The 23,704-nt window shown below is 39.8% G+C and overlaps 2 protein-coding genes across 2 annotated transcripts; one reads left to right on the top strand and one right to left on the bottom strand.

The window, feature by feature from the left end:
* Positions 1-5,626: 5,626 nt before the first annotated feature.
* Positions 5,627-6,232, bottom strand: LOC131419880 (uncharacterized). The gene has a single exon (XM_058565378.1). The coding sequence runs from the start codon at positions 6,230-6,232 to the stop codon at positions 5,627-5,629; it is 606 nt and encodes a 201-aa protein (XP_058421361.1).
* On the top strand, positions 6,153-22,649 carry AK3 (adenylate kinase 3). Its single transcript, XM_058565747.1, has 5 exons — positions 6,153-6,381; positions 14,133-14,252; positions 15,211-15,383; positions 15,984-16,102; positions 19,674-22,649. The coding sequence occupies exons 1-5, from the start codon at positions 6,231-6,233 to the stop codon at positions 19,792-19,794; spliced, it is 684 nt and encodes a 227-aa protein (XP_058421730.1). The 5' UTR covers positions 6,153-6,230; the 3' UTR covers positions 19,795-22,649.
* Positions 22,650-23,704: the final 1,055 nt, after the last annotated feature.

The following is a 23,704-nucleotide window of genomic DNA, read 5'->3' as shown; positions in this document are numbered from 1 at the left end:
CTTGAGTATATACTTAGGAGTGAAATTGGGTTATGTGGTAACTCTATGTTTAATCGTTGGAGAAATTGGCAGACTGTTTTCCAAAATGACTGTACCATTTTACATTTCCACCAGCAATGTATGAGAATTCTGAATTTCTCCACATCTTCACCAACACTTGTTGTTATCTGCCTTTCTTATTTTAATCTCCTCCTTAACTTTCCTATTTTTCTTTTTCCCTCCCTCCTTCCTTCACTTGACTACTTTCTCCTCCCCCCGACAAATCTTCAGAATTTATAATATTTTGAGACTCTAAAATAGTTCCACCAAGGAACCCTTTCCCCTGTGCTTTCTTAGATTCTAAACTCCTCTTCACTTAAAATCACTAATGACCTCTAAACCCACATTTCTACTATACCCATCTTTGAATTTCTAATCTTAGCAGCCAAGCTCCCATCTAAATGCATTGCATTCCATCAATATTTTTAAGGATCTTGGGGTTTGAGAAGAACCTTAAAAGTTTCCTAGTCTAATTCATTTTGTTTAATGAAGGAAAGAGGTGGAGGGAAGATTGAATGAAAAGAAGGTGGGAAAAAAAAGGAAGAAAGCAGAACCAGGGGAAGAGAAGGAACACCTAGTATGTGCCTGGCATTTTACATACATAATCTTATTTAAATTTCACAAATACCCCATAAGATTGCTATTACCCTTCTCCGTTTATAAACGAGGTGATTGAAGCTAAGAGATGTTACTTATTTTGCTCAAGGTCCCTCAGTTTGTGAGAGTCAAACTTAGCTGTGTGCAACTCCAAATCCTGTGATCCAGGAAACTCTTGAATTTCAAGGAGCAGAGTTACCCTCATAGGTATATGATTACCTTACCCCTGGGTCCTGGGACAGAAATGCCCTGGATGGACCACAGCTTCAAAACTGAAGGGGCGTTATTAGAATAACACAATGGCTCACTTCTGAAGGAAAGCCAGTGCTACAAAAGGAGTAGTTTTGTCTCAAAGGACAAGCAATGCCTCAGGCTAGGTGAAAATAGGCAAGAAAGTATGTCCCATGGTCAAGGTTATAGTATTTGTCACCTGGCAGAAATGCCAAAGTTAGATATGTGAGTTTGGTATGGAAAATTCCATCGAAAACTTCAGAACATGAGTTACCTCAGTACCAAAGGAAGCTACTCAGATTTATGCAGGCTATTCAAGGAACAGTAGCAATTGACAAAAATAGAACCAGGTCATTACACAACCAGGTTCGTTTGTTTCATTTTGCCTTTGACTTTTAGGGCTTGCTTTTGAAAACTTTTTTAAAGATTAAATCTTGTTGTATAATTAGCAAAATCAAATCTATAAACCAAAGTATAATCAGAGAAGTCTGACCTCCATCCTTGTCCCTCTGCTGCACTCCCTCTCTCCCCTAATCAGGATGGTTTTTTTGTTTGTTTTTAACTTTGCTTTTATTTTATCCTTCTATTTTTTTAAAATATAAAGATATATTCACATCCTCCTCCTCCTTTAGTTAAATGGTAGTACATTACCTTCGGTTTTGCCGTGTTGCTTTTTTCACTAGAGATCATATCATGGCAGTAAATAGAGATAGTTCTCATTTGTTTTTACAGCTGTATAGTATTCCAGTATGTGACTGGACCCTAGTTTATTCAACCATTTTGTGATGGATGGACATTGGTGTTGTTTCTAGTCTTTGCTATTACAAATAGTGTTCATTGAATACCTTATGTATATGTCTTTTTGTATTTTTGCCAGTGTATCTTCAGGCTAGATTCCTAGAAGTGAGATTTCTCCATCAACAGGTAAATGTACATGAAATTTTGCTAGGTCTTGCCAAATTTCCCTCCCCATGTATTGTACCATTTTTACATTCCCACCAGCAAAATATAAAAGTGCCTGTTTCCTGACTACCTTGTCAAGACATTATGTTGTCAAACTTTTAGATTTTTGCCAAACAGTATTTAACTGTAGTTTTAATTTGCATATATTTTATTATAAGTATGACTGAACATCTTTTCATATACTTAAGGGTTCTTTATTTTCATTTCTGTTTTTGTGAACTGCGTTTGTATCTCTTGCCTATTTTCCACAGGGTGCTTTTCCTTTTCTTCTCCATCTTGTGCAGCCCGTTGTATATTAGGGATATTTACAGTGGTGCGCTGGAACTGGCCAGTGCTGGCTTACAGGTGCTGATTGTTAAATTTTCAGGAATTTTGTGAGCCAGTTGATGTCACATAGGTACAGTTGATGTCATCTTGGCAACTTAAAATCTGCTATCGTGGGAGTACTTACACCATAGGAATTGGCAAGTGCTATGAATCAGGGTTCCTTCTCACCCTCCCCTCCAGAACACACTACTGGACGTTAATCTTTTATCTAAGTCAGAAATATTTTTCTCAGTTTGTAATTTGTCTTCTTATTTTGCTAGGCAAAAATTTTTTGTTGTTGTTGTTGTTGTACAGTCCAAATTTCAGTCTCTTCCTTTACTGCTTCTAAATTTTGAGTTAGAAAAGTTTCCCCAATTCCTTCCTTATACAGGAATCTGCTCCTATTTTCTTCTACTATTTATATAGTTTTATTTCTTTCAAAAATTTAAATCTCTGATCCATTTGGAATTCATGTTGTGTGGGGAAACACATATGATTGTATCATTCTCCACTGGCTATCCATTTATCTCCACACTATTTATGAAGATGGTGTTTTTCCTCCATTGATTTGAGATGCCACCTTTATCACATATTAAATTTCCAGATGCAATTAGGTTTATTTTTGGATATTCTATTCTGTTTTATTGATCTATGTATTCATGTGCCAATATAATCTTCTTTTTATATGGACTTTATAATGTTTTAATAACTAGTAGGGCTAGCCTTTCCTCATTTTCTTCTTTTTCAGGGCTTTCCCAGATATTCTTGCTTATTTATCCTTCCAAATGAACGTTATAATAAAACTATCTTAGCTCTAAGGCTCCCTCTTCTGTTGCTTTTGCAAGGTGTTAAAAAATATGGCCTTGTATTTTCTGACTTCTGCCTCCTCTGTTCTGTTCACCCACTTTTGTCTAGATATTCTCTTTCTTTTCCCCCTAATATCCTTGTTCTGGACAATTTGAATTCTGCTCCCAGAAGTTTCCCCTCAGAGAAAGCATTTTCTGTATTTTATCTAGCATTTTTTGAAATCACTACTTCAGTTGCTGAATAGCTATGGGATTTTGGGCAAAACTATCCTCAGATTTTTTCATCTATACATTGTAAAGGAAAAATAATCTATTTTATAGGGTTGTGGGTTTTTTTTTTTTTACAATTAGAAATAATTTTCAGTCACTTCTCAGTCTTATCAGCAGAATTTGACTCATTTAATCATTCCTTCCTTCTTGAAACACATTCCATTGACTTCCAAGACACTACACTCACCCATTTTTCTTCTTAACTATCTTGCCTCCCCTCTCAGCCTCCTTCATTGTTTCCTCCTCATCCTCCAAATGTTGGAGAACCCCAGAACTCAGATTTCAGACTACTTCTCCTCTCATCTGAACTCACTCCCTAAGTGAGTTTATACTATCTCGTGAATTTAAATATACCAACAACTCACAATTTTTTTATCTCCAGCCTGGACCTCACCTATGTACTCAAAATTTGTACATCTAACTGCTTTCTTGTCAACTCCCTCTGGATTTCCCAAGGCATCTCCAACTTAACTTACCCCAACACAACTCTAATATTCTCCCCAAACCTATGTCTCCTACAGTCTTCCCAATTTCAGTTAATGACAATTCTATTCTTCTAGTTGCTCAGGGAAAAATTCTTTCTCCACTGTCTAATCCACCTACCCCTGGGTTCACTCATGTGGCTACAACTGGCAGCTCAGCTGGAATGGCTGGAATGACTCGCACAGCTGGGCCTCTGTCCACACGGTCTTCTATCTCAGGCATCTTCAGATCCTGCCCTCTTCAGGATTCCTAGAGGGCAAGCCTCAACATACAAGTACTTCTTAAATCTCTTCTTGACTCACACTTTCTGTTGTATTATTTGGAACTCAGTGTCTTTGCCATTGGGGCAAGGTAAACAGTGAAGGACCAACCCACACAAATACCTGTGTATGGTGAAATGACTGTGCGAGGCAGAGTTGCCAGGAGATTTCCCACAGTTTGGCAGTAAGTCACTCATTCGTAATCAACAAACTTGAACAAAGCTGCAGTTAGCTAGTGCTTTGTGGGGCCTGTTGATGTAACCACAACACTCAGCTTTTCCTCCCCAATGACAGCATGATTCCTCAGCTAACTTTTTGTTTGTTTGTATGAACATTTCTTTCTAAGCCAAATTTCCCCGGGATTTTCTTTCAGGTCTCTTTTGTCACTACAAGTTCAAATGTTCCCAGCTTTGGAGATTAGAAGTACTTTCTCCATACCTTCAGGTTTTCCAGTGTTTTGTAACTTGTGCTTGTCCAGCACACGTTTCATTCTTTTGTGACTTCTGTTTCTTAGGTTTTCTAATCTGTTGATTTATGTTCTTTTCCTTTATTTAATCTCTTCCTTTGCTTTCCTTGTGTTATTCTAATGTCCTTTTTCTAACTATATGAATGGAATGTTTAATTCATTTATTTTCATTCTTTCTTTCTTAGTAATGAATATGTATGACTATTACATTTCTTTCTAAGCATGGCACTGTCTATTTATTAAATCCATCCACCCAGCTCAGATTCACCACAGAGCAAGCTCTCCCTTACCATCCCTCTCTGAAATAATTTCTATCTTTGAAATCGAAAGCAGGTTTTGGCAACCTCTGAGGAGGATGGTACTGTTTATTCTCACATAGCCTTCTTTCAGCCTTAGCATATTGTCCTAGCACAAAGAAATGATACTAATAATAGATGACCTTCATTGAGCACTTACTCTGTCTCTGGCATTGTACTTTACACACATTATTTTAACAACTCCATACTAATCTTTCATGCCCATTTTACAGAGGAAAAGGTACTAAATGTTTGTCTTGTGTTTCTATTCCCAGAACATGCCAAACATTCAGTTTTAGGGCCTTTCCACCTTGTCTGTGTCCTTCTCCTTCCATCTTCTCATTCACTACTCAGAGGAAATGCCATTTTTCCAAGCTTTACTGACTGCCCACCCCATCTAAAACAGCCTCCCTCCACACCTTCACACATTCGATTTTATTTTGTTCACATTAGTATCTCAAATTATCTTGCTCATTTATTCGTTTCCTTGTTATGATCTGCCTCTACCACCAGACTTTAAACTCCAAGGAGTAGAAATTTTGTCTTGTTCACCATAGCCTCCCCGAGGCCCCTTGGAACAGTATCTGGCACACAGTAGGCATTGGATAAACATTTATGGGATCAACGCATTGCCGAGGGGAAATAAGGGAACCTGAGGCAGAGCCACTACTTTCAGGCTCTGCTGAATAAAAGGAACAGCTACTTTTGAATCTACAAGTGTGATCCTGGGAGGTAAGAGACACCCCTCAATAGCTGGGTGAGTTCGAGCACCTCACTTGATTTCAGCTGGATTTCCTCTCCTGTGAAATGAGGAAGAAGGCCCTTTCGGCTCATTGTCACCCGCTGTGATTCTACACAGATAGACCTTAAAAACCAGCGTGAAAGCAAAGGAGTTGGAGGAGAGGTCGCTCAGCAGCAAAGGAGGGGAAGGCGGAAGAGAGGGGAGGAAAATGCGGGCTCAGGCGATGGGGCGAGGAGTGTCTGGTGACCCAGGAGAGCGGAGGGGCACAGGTGGTGGCAAGAGGGCGCAAGGGTTGGGAGCGGCAGGGAGGGGCGCAGTCTATCCTGCCGCGACTGACACGGCGCGGGGGTCGCCGAGGAGGCCTGGGGGCGGCGGAGAGCAAAGAGGGTGCAGAGGAGCAGCCGTAGGGCGCAGAGAGGAGCAGGCGGCTGGGGAGGAAGCGGGGAGGAGCGCCGGCGCGCGCCCGGCGGCCGAGGGGGTGCGGGGTCGCCGAGGGGGCGCGGCTTGCGCGGGCGGGGCTGGGCTGGGCTGGGCCGGGCGCGGGGGAGGGTGCGCCCGGGTTGCCGAGGGGCGGGCGCAGCTGCCCGGCCGGGCGCGGGCGGGGCGGCACGGGTGACCGTCGCCTCACTTCCGGGAGCGCTCGGGCGCGGCGGCCGCCGTGTGTTCGCAGCGCTGCCAGCCAGCCGGCCGGCTCCGGGCCGCCGAGCGGGGTCAGCGCGCAGCCAGGCCGAAGCCCCAGCGTCCGCGCGGCGCGGGCCTCTCCCTGCGGCCATGGGGGTGTCCGCGCGCCTACTGCGCGCCGTGATCATGGGGGCGCCGGGCTCGGGCAAGGGCACCGTGTCGTCGCGCATCACCCAGCACTTCGAGCTGAAGCACCTCTCCAGCGGGGACCTGCTCCGAGACAACATGCTTCGGGGCACAGGTGGGAGCACGTGGAGGGCTGGCCGCGCGCTGGATCCCGGGTCGGGATTTGCGGGCAGAGGGGCCGGGGCGGCGGATGCGGGTCCCGGGATGCGGGTCCCGGGAGGCAGGTGCGGCGTCTCCCTTCCCCATCCCGGGGAGGGACCTCGGGCTGCTGAGCTGCAGCTCCCCGAAACCTCTGGCCTTGTGGACAACTTCAGGCGGGTTATTGGGGGGAAAAACTAGGCAGTTAGGACAAGTTCGAAGGTCAAAGATTAAAGGACACCACTTGGCTCTGAGAGCATGTCCGACCCCAGTCGCAGCTGCCCCTGAGGGTCCATCCAGCTGTGGTCTCCACGTGCCCTTGAGCCTGGAGAACTGTGTGCTCTTTCTCTTTTGACTTTTTTTTTTTTTTGGATTAAACTCTATGGGATTTTCTGGTTGTGACCTTTCCCCCATATCTGAAGGACGAATATTATTTACCCTCGTTGCAGTCACAAAATTGGCTTAGATCTTTATACCCCCAGAGATTTCTTAAACACGAAAGCTATTCTTGTGCGTGGTTATCTGAAACATTGTTGTTTCTCATGCCAAGTAAATTCTTACAACTCAGCACAAAATCCAGTCAACAAATTGTACACTTTACAATGGGTGGATTTTATGTTATGTAAATTATATCTTAAGAAAGCTGTTTTCAAAAAGTCAACACAGTGAGGTTTTTTTAATCTCAAAAGTGTTAACATTTATTTTCCAAAACAGAACTCATTTTGAAACGCCTTTTAAAAAATTATGGAAGTAATGCCTGCACAAGGTAAAAAAGGATTGGAAACAGAAGGGAAGTACGTGAAGTGAAAAGTAAAACCCTCTTTCATTCCCTTCCTCACAATCTTAAGAGGATAACAGTGTGATGTTTTTTCTTTTAGAAATGTGTATTTGTGTACAACACATATATGTATATCCTTTATATTAAGCAACAAAGCAACATGTAATCATGCTATGTATGTATTTTGCACGAGTGTGTTCTCACTTTATATCTGGGATATCTTTCCACATGAAAACATAGAAATCCATTTAACTTTTTTGATGCGTCTATAGGCATCTATGTGCTGAATCTACTATGATTTTTTTTTTTTTTAACCGATCCCCAGTTGGTGGACATATATGTTATTTCCAGGTGGGGTTTTTTTGTTTGTTTCAAAATACTGACATTTAAATGAAAAAAAGAATCACTCCAGTGTTTTTAGTTAGTTTCTTGGAGTTCTTTGGTTTAGCACCGAGTCTTGTGAATTACTACTTTTATTTTTTTCTTCTAACATTCATCTTTTAAAAAGTCATATAAGTATTTTGTAGTTAATTAAACTTCTTCAAAAGGTTAAATTGTTTGGCTCGCTGGCTAAGTGTTCTTGTTGCAACATATTGAAGTAGTTAGGTAACAAAAACAGTCTCCAGTACTGCACCCAGCTGGGGTAAAGTTATCCAAAGTGGAAGGGAGTAAAGAATCCTAAAGGGATTCTCTGAAAAATAACTGAGCAGTGAGGCATAACTGTGTGGTTAAAGAACACCTTCAGCAAAGAGTTAATGATACATTAATTTGTGAAAACACAGGACATTTTTAAAAATTAAATTTAAAGCCAATTAAGTAAAGTTTTTTTAAAATTAAGAAACAGCGCTCTTTGTTTATCCTTAACATCCCATGACATGCCTGCTGCCCTCTTTCTGGCTCCACAACATGAAAAGAGGCGCTAGAGGGAGGGAGAAGAGGATTGCTGGGGACGAGGTTCAGCTTGCTCATTCTGGAGTCTTTATGGGCAATTCTTGAACAAGGAAAATGGAAACCGGAGCTTTGGGAGGTGTCTTGAGGTTGTTATTACAGATGTTCTGTATCTCAGGACTGTGGATGTATTTTCAATAAATATTTGTGAATGGATTAGATATTTCCCACAGGATCAGAGGCAAAAGAGACATGTAATCTTTTATTTAAAAAATACTGCTTAATATTTTTTGATACTAAAAGTAAACTATATTTATTATAAAGGAAGAAAAACATGTCATGTAGACATAAAAAAGGAAATTAAAATCCTCTGTAATTCCACCACCCCGAGACGATGATAATTAACCCTTTGGTGCTTTCTCTTATATTCTTTTTTTTTCTTTTTCTTTTTTCTCTCTTGCATCTGTGTGTATTTGCAAATTGTTGTATTCTAAGTGATGGCTTAGATACCCTTTTTCCTTCACATATTGTAAGTAGTTTTAAAATGATATTTAATTTCATCAAGATTGCACAATTATTAATTAGAATGTTTTCCTATTATTGAACATTTATGTTGTTAACTATTCTTTGCTATAATAAATACCAGTAAGACTATCTTTGTACATGAACATGTGGCAGCATCTCTGCTTATTTCCTTCAAACAAACTCCCTCGAATGGAATTTCTATAAGTAACAGTTCCATCATTATAGTGCTACAGAAGGATGGTGCCAGTTTACTGTCCAACCACCATTTTATGAGGATGCCATGTTTTATAACCCATGGCTGTATTTTATAGCTGAAGTTTAAAATCATTCCAGCAGATGTTATAAGGACACTGGAAACACGAGGCAACCTGTTGACGGTGGCAAACCTGGGTTCCCCAACGACCACCACTGGACCCTGGAGTCAGGGAACTTGAGTCTCACCCTTAGACGTTAGTCCACCCCTCTCATTTAAAGATGAGGAAACCGAGTTCAGGAGAGGTTAAAGAACCTGCTCAATAATAAACAGCAGTTACTGAGAGACAAGGGTGAAAAATCCAGGTGTCCTTGTGTGCCAATTAAATTTCCCTTTTATTATGCAGTGTTTCCCAAGTTGAGGCTCATGAGATAATTTTAGGTAGACAAAATTTTTTTATCTATTTATTTTAAGTGTATTTGAAAAATAATGACTAGCATACCAAACCTTTAATTTCATAAACATTATAGTTTATTAATTTAAAAAGCTGAGTCATTTTAAAGAACAGTATATAGTAAATTATAGTTCAACTGTGGCAGAAACTGTAAGGTTTCCATATTATTGCCCAAAGTTTGAGAAACTGCCCTGCAGCGTAGTGTTTTTCAAAGACATAACCCTTGGCTAACCCTTTTGAATCTCATTTGTTCTCTTTCAGTTCGGGGGGTTGAACTCAGTAGATAATCTTCAAAGCCTCTGTCAGTTCCCAAGATTCTGTATGTCTAACAAAACGTGCACCCGTGCAGCATAAATATGCCTAACTAGAATGATACTGACAGTAGAGAAAATTATTTTTGTAATGGTTAAATATTTGATTTGTAATAGGCAAGACATTTACATGATTTGGAAATCCAAAAAATATAAAAGGACAGTTGGTGGAAGGATCCTTCCAGAGATATTTCATGCACATACAACCAAATGTTTACCTGTTCTTCCCTCTGTTTTTTTTTCTTTATTACACAAATGGTAGCAAACTGTACATACTGTTCTGTACCTTTAACAATATTGCTTTCCCTAAGGGGCGCTCCATTTTTTATTTCCTAACAGCTTTATTGAGATTTTAATTCACATAGCATATAATTTACCCATTTAAGATTTACATTTCAGTGGATTTTAGTACATTCAAGAGTTGTGCAACCATTTGGTTGTGCAACACAATCAATTTTAGAACATTTTTATCACCCCAAAAAGAAACACTATTTCCATTAGCAGTCACTCCCCATTTTTCCCAGCACTCCCAGCCCTAGGCAACCACTGATCTTCCTTCTCTCTCTATAAATTTGTGTATTCTGGACATTTCATATAAATGGAATGATACAATATGTGGTCTTTTGTGTCTGGCTTCTTTTGCTTAGCATAATGTTTTCAAGTTCATACACTTTGTGATGTGTCAGTGCTTCATTTCTTTTTATGGCTGATTAATATAATTTTGTATGGATATACTACATTTTTTAATCCATTCATCACTTGATGGACATTTGGGTTGTTTCTGCTTTTTGGCTACTGTGAATAATATTACTATGAACATTCATATATAAGTTTTTGTACAGACAGATGTTTTTATTTCTCTTGGGTATATACCTAGGAGTGGAATTGCTAGGTCATATGGTAACTCAGTTTAACCTCTTGAAAAACTGCCACACTGTTTCCCAACTTGGTTATACCTTATATAATCCTACCAGCAATATGTGAGAGTTTCAATTTCTCAACATTCTTGCCAACACTTGTTATTATCTGTCTTTTTGATTATAGGCATCCTAGTGAGTGTGAAGTGGTATCTCATGGTTTCTGTTTGTATTTCCCTAATATCTAATGGTGTTGAGCATCTTTTCATGTGTTTATTGGCTATTTGTGTATCTGCTTTTTTATATTTAGATCCTTTGTCCATTTTTAAAAAATGGGTTTATCTTTTGATTTGTTGGGTTGTAAGAATCTTTTAGATATTCTAGATACAAGTTTCTTATCAGATATACACTTTACAAAAATTTTCTCCCATTCAGTGGATTGTCTTCACTCTCATGATGGTGTTCTTTGAAGCATAAAGGTTTTTAATTTTAATGAAGTCTAGTTAATCTATTTTCTCCTTTGTTGCTTGTGCTTTTGGTTTCAGATGTAAGAAACCATTGCCTAATGCAAAGTCACGAGGATTTACACCTATGTTTTTTTTTAAGAGTTTTGTCGTTTTAGCTCTTACATTTAGGTCTATGATACATATTGAATTAATTTTTATATGCAGTGTGAGGCAGAGGTCCAACTTTATTCTTTTGTACGTGGATTTTCAGTTGTCTCAGCACCATTTGTTGAAAAGACTTTTTTTTTTTTGGGGGGGGTGAGCTTACATGTGTTGCCAGTCTTTCTCTTTTTGCTTGAGGAGGATGGTCCCCGAGCTAACATCTGTGCCAATCTTCCTCTATTTTGTATGTGGGACGCCACCACAGCATGGCCTGATGAACAGTGTGTAGGTCCATACCTGGGATCCGAACCTGTAAACCCTGGGCTGCCGAAGTGGAGCATGGAAACCCAACCATTACGCCACTGGGCCAGCCCCTGAAAAGACTGTTTTTTCTCCCGCTGCATTGTCCTGGCATCTTTGTCAGTAATCAATTGACTGTAAATGTGAGGGATTATTTCTGGACTCTCCATTCTTTTCCATTAATCTGTTATGTCCAGGCTTATGCCAGTATCATGGTGTCTTGATTGCTGTTTTGAAATTCGAAGTGTGTGTCCTTCAACTTTGTTCTTTTTTAAGATTGTTTTGGCTATTCAGGGCCCCTTGCATTTCCATATGGATTTTTTGATCAGTTTGTCAGTCTCTGCAAAGACACCAGCTGGAATTTTGATAGGATTGCATTGAAGCTGTAGATCATTTTCAGGGAGTGTTGCCATTTTAATATTAACTTTTCTAATCCATGAATATGAGATGTCTTTCCATTTAGTTAGCTCTTCTTTAATTTCTTTCAGTAATGTTGTAGTTTTCAGATAACCAGTTTTGCACTTTTTAAAAAAAGTATATTGCTAAGTTTTTTATTCTTTTTGATGCAATTGTAAATGGAATTGTTTTCTTAATTTTATTTTCAGGTTGTTCATTGTGAGATTTTTGTGTATTGATCTTGTACCCTGTAACTTTGCTGAACTCATTTATTAGTTCTGATAGTTTTTTAGTGGATTCCTTAGTGGATTTTCTATATACAAGATCATGTCATCTGCAAATAGGGATAGTTTTACTTCTTGCTTTCTGGCTGCCTTTTATTTCTCTTTTGGACTAATTGCCCTGGCTACAATCTCTTGTATAATGTTGAACAGAAGTGGCAAGAGCATCATTTCTTAAGGCTTTTCTTATACTGATGAAATTAAGTACTTTATTAGTTAATCCCGTCGTCTCAATCCATTTGTTGCCATTAGTTGATGGTTTAGAAGAGGGTTTAGCCTAAAGAGTGAGAGGTGAGAGGAGGGACCAATACCAGTTTTAGGGACTCAGCCCTGGAGATTCGCGAGCTTTTACGTGTTTCCCAAACACTGTTGTGGAGGTTGAGCTCCGCTTCCCCAGAGCACTGATCCGAAGCCTGACAGCAGAGAGGTGCACACGTACTAAGTGTTTGGACCTTTCCAACAGGGTATTTTAATGAGTCCTGAGCACTTTCAGAACCCAGGGCCTCTTCTAGATTCAGTTTGTAAACCCTGGCAGTACACCTGTCAAATGGCAGCCAATTTCTATGCAGTTAATGTGCTTAGTTAAAATCTAAAGTTTCATGAATTTGACAGTTTAGAATCTGTTCTGAAGTCAGTATGGCAATTCATGCCGAGAATTATGAAAACAGTCATATACTTTGACTCTTTAATCTGACTCCTGGGAATTTATCCTTGAGAAATAATTCAGAAGACAAAAAAAAAGAAAGAAAAAGAAAAAAGAAAGGGTGTTAAGATCTTTAAAAGCAGCCGTGGCAGGGAAAAACTAAAACTAGTTTAAATAATTTAAATGTCTAACAGTACTGGTGTGATAGAGTGTATTTTTATGTATCAAACATGGATATATATTAGTAGAGTGTTATATAGTTACCAAAAATGACTATATAAAATCACTGAAAAGTATTTACAAAATAATGCTAAGTGAAAAAAGAACACAAAAGTATAGATACACAGATTCCAATGGTATTACAATTCTGAATGTATATAAATAGTTTGGTGAGAGATGATGAGGAAATTAAAATACTGTTGCATAAGGATGACAAATACTTGTGGGTAATGTTTTTAAATTGTTCATAAATTCTTTTCCAGGGTGTTTTTTTTTTTCTTTTTGGTTAGGAAGACTAGCCCTGAGCTAACATCTGCTGCCAATCCTCCTCTTTTTTTGGCTGAGGAAGATTGGCCCTGGGCTAACATCTATGCCCATCTTCCCCTACTTTATATGTGGGATACCTGCCACAGCATGGCTTGATAAGTGGTGCGTAGACCCATGCCCAGCATCTGAACCTGCGAACCTCGAGCCGCCGAAGCAGAGCGCTTGAACTTAACCGCTATGCCACTGGGCTGCCAATCCTCCTCTTTTTTTGGCTGAGGAAGATTGGCCCTGGGCTAACATCTATGCCCATCTTCCTCTACTTTATATGTGGGATACCTGCCACAGCATGGCTTGATAAGTGGTGCGTAGACCCATGCCCGGCATCTGAACCTGCGAACCTCGAGCCGCCGAAGCAGAGCGCTTGAACTTAACCGCTATGCCACTGGGCCACCCCCTTCCAGGGTGTTTTATTAATAAAAATATAATATGATCACAGTGCTAACTGGTCAAAAATTGAATTGCGACAGCAGCATCTATTTTAGAGGTTTAGAAAAATCTCTACGGTAACATGATAGGCACTTAAACTGAGCCACTTAAAAATAATGACTATTTCAAATTCTTATTTACAAAGACAATAATTTCAGTTATTCTATATATTTTTTTCTGATAGAATATTTAAAGAAATGGAACATGCAAATATGTAAAAAAAATCACTTACAGTTCTATCACACAGAGATAGCTACTGTTAACATATTGGTCTGTAGCTTTCCATTATTTTTTCTGTCTATACATTTAAATTTATATATTTTTACATAATGGAGAATTTCAGATAGGCATAGATTATTTTGTAACCTCTGTTTTTTATCCCAAAAGTTGATGATGCACATTTTCATATGAAGGTGTTGTCCGGAGATCTTCTTTAGGCAGCCAGTTTCCTAGGGGCCTGGAGTGGGATAGAGCAAATGCACTTGCTGATTTGCTTTCCCCCCCACCCCGCCTCTGCTGTAGAAATTGGTGTGTTAGCCAAGACTTTCATTGACCAAGGGAAGCTCATCCCAGATGATGTCATGACTCGGCTGGCCCTTCATGAGCTGAAAAATCTCACCCAAAACAGCTGGCTATTGGATGGTAAGTGAAGTGTCTCGAGCATTTCAGCTGCCCCAAATGATGAGTGCAAGCAGAAGGAGCATTATTTCATGGGTACAGACAGACATCATGGATGGTGGGCTGCCACTCACCACCCTGAGGCCTTGGGCCAGTTATCTTCTCTGGGCCTGCTTCTTTATCCAAATGGAAAGAGGGAAGCGGACTGCATGATTTCTAAGCTCTCTTCAGATGTGACTTTAGTTCCTTCCCCCTCCTTTGAGAATATTTTATGATGAGGGAGGATCACCGCAAAAGGAAGAAGGAAGGCTGGAGAGTAACTTACAATCAGCTATAAACTTTCCCCTGCCAGAGGTGTGACGGAATCCTTGAGGATGGGTTGATTTTTAGTTTTTAAAGAGAGAGGTATTTATTGTGAGGAATTGGCTCACATGATTATGGAGGCTACCATTCCCAAGATCTTCAGGGGTAGTCAACAAGCTGGAGATCTGGAGAACTGATGGGTGATGTAGTTCCAGTCTGAAGGCCAATAAGCTCGAGATCCAGGAAGAGCTGATGTTTCAATTTGAGTCTGAAGGCAGGAAAACACCAAGTCTCAGCTCAAAGGCAGTCAGGCAGGAGGAATCCCCCTTTATTTGGCAGGGAGGGTCTGCCCTTTCCTTCTGTCCAAGCCTTCAATAGATTAGATGAGGCCCACCCATGTTAGGGAGAACAATTTGCTCTACTGTCTACTGATTTAAATGTTAATCTCATCCAAAAACACCCTCACAGACAAACCCAGAATAGTGTTTGACCAAATATTGGGGCACGCATGGTCTCGCCAAGTTGACACGTAAAACTAACCATCACAGTTGCCCTACAGGTGTAATCAGCCTGCCTGGTGTTACTGCTTTTGTTCAGATTGCTTAACATTACCTAATTCTCTTCCTTCTTCCCTCCTCCCTCCCTTCCTTCCTTTTTTTCTTTTTTTTCATTTGTAAAGGTTTTCCAAGGACACTTCCACAGGCAGAAGCCCTGGATAAAGCTTATCAGATAGACACAGTGATTAATCTGAATGTGCCCTTTGAGGTCATTAAGCACCGCCTCACTGCTCGCTGGATTCATCCAGCCAGCGGCCGAGTCTACAACATGGAATTCAACCCTCCCAAAACTGTGGTGAGTAGTTGTGGTGGAGCTGACATGGCCTTCCACATAGCACACTGTCTTGAGTCCTCTTGCCCCCAGAGACATAGGTTTTAAGACCTTGGAAATCCTCCGCCAGTCCAAAACTCCTGAGGGTATATTCTCAGATTCCTTGGTGTAGTTGACTGGTCTGGTCCACTCAGGTTGGTGGTAAAGGCGTCCCCAGGAGCAGCGGGGGTTTGTTATTCATTCAGAAGCATTTATTGACTTCCTACTGTGTGCCAATGAGTGTGTTGGGAGCTGGGGTAATAGGGATTAGCAACACCTTGGCTCATTTAGGGCTTGCAGTTGAGATTCCACGTGTGTAGGTGAATCTTTTGGTATATATGTGAAATTATTTAGAGGCTGCTTAGAAAATCTTTAAGGAGGAGGTGACTGACACTGTAGAAATGATCCTGGGGTCTCATGGCGCTGTACTGCAATGATCTGGGTTTGAATTTGATTCCGTTTATTTAAAAACACATTTTTATGCTTGGTGCTTGAAAAAAGATGTGTGTTTAAAAATCATGTGCTTATAAAAATATCCTTCAAAAATGTGATATTTGATACCAATCTCTTTTAATTCTTGTTTAGGGTATTGATGATCTAACTGGTGAGCCTCTCATTCAGCGCGAGGATGACAGACCAGAGACGGTTGTCAAGAGACTGAAGGCTTACGAAGCCCAAACACAGCCGGTCCTGGAATACTACCAGTGAGTTTTCGCTTTTTAGAACTTCTCTTACATGATGAAGCACTAAGTCAGTTTTTGCTTACACATGCTTTGCAGCCGAAATGCTAGAATACCAGAAGATCCAGTTCAAATTGGTTTACATAGTAAAGGAAATGTATTAGCTTATGTAACAGAGCAGTCCAGAAGGTAGGTTGGGCTTCACTTGCCCCTAGGGTTGATTGGAGTTTTGCTTTTTTTATTCTCTCAACTTTGTGTTGGCTTGTCCTCAGGCTCCCTGCATAGTTGCAGACAGTTGCCAGGAACAGCCAGGGCATCATCTTTCATGAAGGGCTGAGGGGTCACCTTTCCCCTGGTGAACAAAAGCCCTGAGCATCACGCAGGTTGAATTAAACAGCCTCTGTGGTCAGGGAATGCCTTGTACTCAACTGTTTTAGGCCTGGGTTACTGCCCATTCCTGAACCAGTCACTGGGATGGGAAGGATTACACTGATTGGTCCACACCCGGAGCTGGGAGTGGGTTAGTCTCACCCAAACTCTACCTGTGACAATAGAGGACACTCTAGCACAGAAGACTCTCAAATGGCAACTAACCCTCAGATCATTTATTTGGCTAACAGTCTTTAAAAGCTTATATTCTAACATAGTTTTATCTGCTGTTCAGGGAATTCATATTCCACAACAGATATGGGAACTATGCTGAATTAATTTTTGACGCAGGCTAAGAAACGATCCAGTTTCCTTACTCAGTCTTCCTCTCCTTATAGAGGACTGATTGCATCCCCTTTCCTTTCATTCATTCACTTACTGAATAATGATTCAGCGTCAGGACAGTACAGTGTTGTGGTTAGAGCACAGACTCTGGAGCCAGACTGCCTAAGTTCAAATCCCCGCTCACCATTCATTAACTTGGCCTTAACTTCTGTTTTCTCCTCTATATGAGAATAGAGCGTTGAAAGATGAATTGATATGTGTAACTCTTAGAATTGTGTGTGACACATAGTAAGCATTTTATAATTATTAAATATTATTATTGTTGTTGTTATAGGGTAAGCATGCAGTGAAATCTAAAGCAATAGTCGCCAAATTGTTTTAATAGTTATTTCTGGAGGGCAAAATTACAAGGGGTTGGCGATTCACTTTCCACACAGTAGCTGTTACTGTAATTTTGTGATTTGTATAATGAGCCTGACTCTGCAGATTACCAGTGCTGTGGCCTTGGGCTGTTTAACCTCTGTGCCACAAATTCTTCATGTGTAAAATCAAAGCAATATTAAATAGTACCTACTTTATAGGGTTGTTAAGGGAATTAAGTGACAGAATCCATGTAAAGACTGACAGTAGCCCCGGCACTATTAAATCACTGAGTGTTAGCTGTTATTATTTACTCTTTTGACACTGCACTAGGCTCTTAGTCTACACACAGATAATTAGACCTAGTCCCTGCCAAGCCCCAAGAAACTCACCTGCCACATGTGGGTGAGGCAGAGAGCTGGGTAAATAATATTTATCATCCAACGTGCTTATATCAATCAGGAACGTAATTCACACTAGGTTAAGCAAAAGGGAAATTTATTGGTCATGTAACTAAGATGTCCAAAGGTAGATGGCTGGGTCCAGGTGTTCAAACAGTGTCATTAGACCTCAGTCAGGCTCTGCTCCATTTTCCTGTGTTGGCTTCAATCTCTGGTGGCCTCTCCCTTTGTGAGCCCCTCATCACTCCAGCTTACCTCCTTACCAGTTTAGCTACCCCAGCAGGAAAGAGAGCCTCTTTGCCAGCAAAAGTCCTGGAGTTGGCACTGATTAGCTCTCATGTCCATCCTTGAAGCTGGGAAGTGGGGACAATCCCACCTGAATCTCATAGATGGAGTTTGCTGAAGAGGTTGTTTTCCCAAAAGCGTTTGTTATTCACTCAAAAGTAACCAGAAGAAGGGAGAATGCGTTGTTGCTGGGCTGACAACAACACTGCAAGGCTATTAATAGAGGTAAATCACTGAATGCAGCGGCGGTACAGTGGCTGTAGGGATTAGTTCTGTAAAATGAGGGGAGGGAACTTGGGGAGGGCTGCAGAGATGAAGTGTGTAACCCGGGTCCCCATCTTAGGAGATACCCTAATCTGTCTGATGCTTGTGGCTTTTGCTGCCTCTTGCCATTAATTGAAGCTTTTCCTTGTAAGCTCCCACACACAGAACTAGGACTGGACTGAACCAAAAATTGCAAGTGGTATTTGCAACAACTTTAGTGATAGTCAGCATTGTTATTTTGAAATACTGACAGTTATATTGTTTTTAAAACTCTTGGAGCTGTGGAAGATTTATAGAGTAATTAGGTCTGTGTTTACAAACAACACAATGCGCTTATTCTTTAGAGGACCAATAGTTGAAGCTGCTTCCATTTTATTACATAGAAATTAAAATGACAAATGTTTGTCCAAGGTATAGCTTTAGTTAGGATTGAATAGGTGCCTGTAGTTGTGCCCTTAGTAATTAACCCACTTGTGACATTGGCTTGATTTTACAGTGGCTTTTCAAGAGGCTTACAGCAGCTAAGAAGCTTGTTCTCTTCAAAGCTTTACAAGATGTCTGTGAATTTAGAAGCAGGAGGGCTTCTAATGTGCAAAGAATACTGTATTAGCATCATGTCTCTGCTTAGCAGATGTTTCTTACCAAGAAACAGTGGGAATTTTTTAAGTTAGTCTTAACTGTTCCAAATTTTATGCGGTATCAAGAAAGGAGTGCTTTTGTCCCCAGTGAAACCTCTGAAAGTCTAGAGAAAGGGCTGCAGAGGTGTGACTGATCCTGTTTTTAGAAAGCAGTAAAGCAGAGTTCTTCAGCTGCTCTTATGCAGCCTTTAACCCAGTGTGTATATGAGTGGGTCAGAGGAGGGTAACAAGAGGAATGCCAGAATTTCTGGAGGGAAGCTGTGTGTTTTAAAAAGCAACCCCAGGATTCTGATCCTCTTCACCATCTTACCTCCAGGAAACTGGAGTAAGTGGACTCTGACTACTGGTCTGGTGACAAGCCAGACAAATCTGCCTGGGGACAAATGGAGAAACACAATAAAAATACTTTTTTATCCCCCTAAAATTCAGAAGGATACCATAGAAGAAAAAATGAACCTAGGCGAAAAGAAGGAAGCACAATCAAGTATTAGACAGCTGTTCTGCAAATGGGTTAGACAGAAAGCCAAGGGTTGTCCTGGTGTCTGGCAGGCCCTGTGTTTGGAAACATACTACCAGTTTGGTGATTTGGGCTGTTTCTTTACGTCTCTGACACACAGTTTTATCAGTAAAATAAGGAAACTTGAGCTTCAGAAAGGATTAAATGAACTATCATTATATTAAAGCACTTACCCCATGCTCAATAAACGATAGGTGCTCTTATTTTCTAAGTGACGTTTCTGTAAGCCAGAGGGCACAACTGAAACTAAAATCTAGGTTTTCCAGTGCCCAGCCAAGTGCCTTTCTCTCTTGATCACACAGACCTATACTCACTGAGACTCCTAAATCCACATTATCATCTTTTAAGAGTCACTTTCAAAAAGCTCATTAGGAAGACTCAGACCGTTTTTTTGTTTGTTTTTGTTTCATCTTTAGGAAAAAAGGGGTGTTGGAAACATTCTCTGGAACAGAAACCAACAAGATCTGGCCCCATGTATATGCTTTCCTACAAACAAAAGTTCCACAAATAAACCAGAAAGCATCAGTTACTCCATGAGGAAAAGTGCATATAACTAGTAAGATGGGCAGAAGCTCCTTGTCCTAAGACTCATGTATGAATCCTTTGAAAATTATATTAATTTCATTTCTACTGATTTTATTCTGGAAATTAAGGATGTGCCAAATGCGTAAGATACCAAGATTCATCTTTTGAAATCATCTAGTGTGTTTTATCCAGTTATCTTCTATGGGTGTGCAGTTCAGAAACATCAGAGATGTCTAAACTTTTGAAAATTTAGAGCATGATTAAAAGAGCAGTTCGTAGTAATTTAATGTTTGTTCAGAAGAGTTTCCTTTTTTTTCTGGAAAAGTAAAAAAACAAAAAAGAAAAAACTCCATATCGTTTGGGGAAGTATCTGATCAGAGGCTTTGGTATAGACTGATGCCAAAAGACATCTCTAGCACTGTGATACACGATTTTTTGAGACACTGTGTTTATAAAATTCCAGAAAAAAAGCAACTGGATTTACAGATCAGTTGCAGGGTGCAAACTCACTGCTGCCTTTACACTAAGAAACTTACAAGCTAGCCATATATGCTGTTTATTTTGTTGTTAAACATATCTTCAGTTTACTCAGAATTTTCAATTCACCATAAAAATGTATCAGTTAATATATAGGAAAATATTAGTTTCCTACGACTTGTTTGCTTTTGAAAATACCTATTTACTGAGGGATATGATTTCTGTTAGAAACTGACATTATAAGTTCTTGAAAAGCACCAAAATTGAATTTTCAATGGGAAAAATAATTAGTCTTATGTTTTCAGATGTTACTCAGGTTAAGAAATGAATCCTTTAGGTTCTACTCACCAATTTCTCTTTTTGATCAGAACGTATGATCTGCCTTGATGAGTAAGAAATTAAAGTACAAAAGAAAGAATGAAAGAAAACCTGTGGCACTAGGCAAAGTAAGCATGCTTTGTCATTAGGAAATAGAAATTAATAAGGTTTGCCTAGGGAAAATTCCTTTGACATAAATAACAATCATAACTAGTAAACAGGTGTAGCAATTAAAAGGATTTACACCACAGGTTAAAAAAGACCGGGAAACTGAGTTTGCTGAAGGAAGAGTTCTTTATTCCTAATCAAAATTGAAACCTGGTAGGGCACAGTGCCATCCTATCTTAAGGGGAAAGAACTCAGCCAGTGAATGTAATTTGAGCAGCCATTTTAAAATCAAAATGATTTGATTACTTAGTGGGGCAACAAGGATGCCTGCTTATGTGCTGTGGCCTGAAGGAAGAGTGTGGCAGTATGAGAAGTGGAGGAGAAACCCGCTATATCTTCAGTGGCGTATTTACTCTTACTTTGCTTGGTGCTAAATCAAATGAAACAAGTCCTTGTACAAGCTGTTATTAACTGCCTTTGAAAGTTTGGCCCATTTTATTCCAGGCACTTAAAATACAACTGCCAGCAAGTGGTTCTTATGTATTTGTGGGAAAAAAACCTTACTTTCCTTTTTTTTTGATTTTTTAAAATTCAGTGTTGATCTTCCAGAGTAGGTCACAGCTTTAAAAAAAGATTACAGTAAACATTTCATTCTGTACAAAACGTTCTGTCTTATTTGAATGTTAATATTACGTGCTTTCTAAAAATTTTACGAACTACTAAATTTATGATTTATCACTAGGTTATTGGCATATATTAGAATTAATGTATTAGAATAAAATTAGGGCTGGCCCGGGGGCGTAGTGGTTAAGTGCGCGTGCTCCGCTGCAGCGGCCCAGGGTTCGAATCCCGGCGCACACAGATGCACCGCTTGTCAAGCCACGCTGTGGCGGCATCCCATATAAAGTGGAGGAAGATGGGCACAGATGTTAGCCTAGGGCCGGTCTTCCTCAGCAAAAAGAGGAGGATTGGCAGATGTTAACTCAGGGCTGATCTTCCTCACACACAAAAAAAATATAAGAATAAAATTAAATTTTTGAACTATGGATATTACTCTGTCTTTGGTACTTCACAGGGCCCACTCTTTCCCACCTTCTGTTCTGCTGCTTGGATGTCTCACTGGCTTCTGAATTAGTGACTGTTTCCTAATAATTGTCTTAAAACAGTACATACACTGGTTTTATTTTATGCTATACTTGATCTCCTGCTATAGTATTGCAGTCATACTGGCCTTCTTGACACCTTAGGAGATTTGCAAATCAAAAAGAGGGGTAGAAGAACATGGCTGTGAAGACTAAGTACATCCCTGTGACCATTCCCTCTCCACCCCCAAAACACTTAACCCAAAGTTTTGCACATACGTCCATTACTTTGGGAAACGACTGCACCTTTTTTCTTTCTTAAAGCAAACAAAAAGAACTTGTTTTATGCTGAGTTGCTGTCATAGACAGTTCTGATGAAGAATAATCATTGCTGAGGAGTACATCCTGCTACCAAAACATAAAAATGCTGTAATGACCATCATTATGATTTATGTGCCACACGGAAACATGTCTGGAGCTGAATGCCATGGCTAGAAGCTACTATGCCTTAGTTAAAGGCTAATGAGAACAGTACTTCAACTTATTACCCAATTTTCTGGAGTGCCATAGTTATTTTGGTACACATTTCATCAGCAGTGTGTGCTGTGGGAAATGCACACTGGCAATACCATCCAGAAATTTTCTCAATTACATTTGAAATAGGTTAAATACTGGCTCAGATTTCTAAACTCCAGCCCATAGCTACTTTCCCCCCAGCTATTTACAGTGGCATTCCAGCAAAATAAAATATTTTGGACACGCATAGATTGTGACAAAACTTACCTATGTTAACAAATCATGGTAATTACAAACCTCAGATTATATTAAATTGTTGTAATACTTGTAACCAACAGCAAGAATAAATTTATATTTTAAAACATGTTTATAAGTTGTGTCTTCTCATTGACAAAAGAAAATATTCCCAGACACTGGTAAACCACAGAAATAGCTTTCCTATCTTTGCAGTTCAAGATTTTGACTTTGTAAAAGTTATAGTTTAAAAATTTTGCTTCTGGTAAAAGTCAGTGTGCTTTGTAGAGTCCATACCGTGCTCTATTTGCTTTTTTTTTTTTTAAGCTCGCTAATGATCATGTGTTTTTCTATATATATAGCACTGAGTAAAGTTAAACTGTCATGCCAGATTGCTACTTTAGAAGCATTTTACCAAAGTGTAAATCTATCTGGTGATGTGTCACATTTAACTAAAGGATTCTGAAGTGTTTAAAGAGTAAATAGCGTGAAGAATCATGCTGTTTGAAGAAACAGGTGAAAGATGTGGGTATTTTTGTCATTTTCATAGTTAGAAAAGATCAAACTTCAAGTCTAATTCTTCCAGGCTTATGAGAATGGTTTTGACTTCATTATTAGATGGTAAGCAATTTATAACTTTTATTCATCTTTGTATACCCTCCTATTAGCTTACATAGTAAGCAAGCAAAGAAATGAATCAGCTTCTCAGAAGACCTGTGAAATAGTACATACATGTCCATTACAGATGGAAAATGGATGCATAGAATTTTAGGAACTTATTAAAATGCATAGTCCAAAATTGAAAAGCCTGATCTCAACCCAGACCAGTACATTTCTGTCCCACATCAATTTAAGAACTGAAATACATGACTGACTTTGAGGACAGTAAATTGACATCTTTTTATTTTTCTCTGAAAATACCTCAAGGTTAACTTGTAGATTACTTGGCCTAAACCCACAATCAATTTTTTCATCCTGTAAGTCAGTCTACTTACTAGATTCCTGTTCTTTGGGCAACAGTTAATTCACCTTTTTTTTTTTAAAGATTTTATTTATTTATGTTTCTCCCCCCCAAAGCCCCAGTAGATAGTTGTATGTCACAGCTGCACATCCTTCTAGTTGCTGTATGTGGGACGCGGCCCCAGCGTGGCCGGGAAGTGGTGCGTTGGTGCGCGCCCGGGATCCAA

Source organism: Diceros bicornis, chromosome 22 (genome assembly GCF_020826845.1).
Source record: "Diceros bicornis minor isolate mBicDic1 chromosome 22, mDicBic1.mat.cur, whole genome shotgun sequence".
Taxonomy (NCBI): domain Eukaryota; kingdom Metazoa; phylum Chordata; class Mammalia; order Perissodactyla; family Rhinocerotidae; genus Diceros; species Diceros bicornis.
This window is presented reverse-complemented; position numbering and strand designations above follow the sequence as displayed.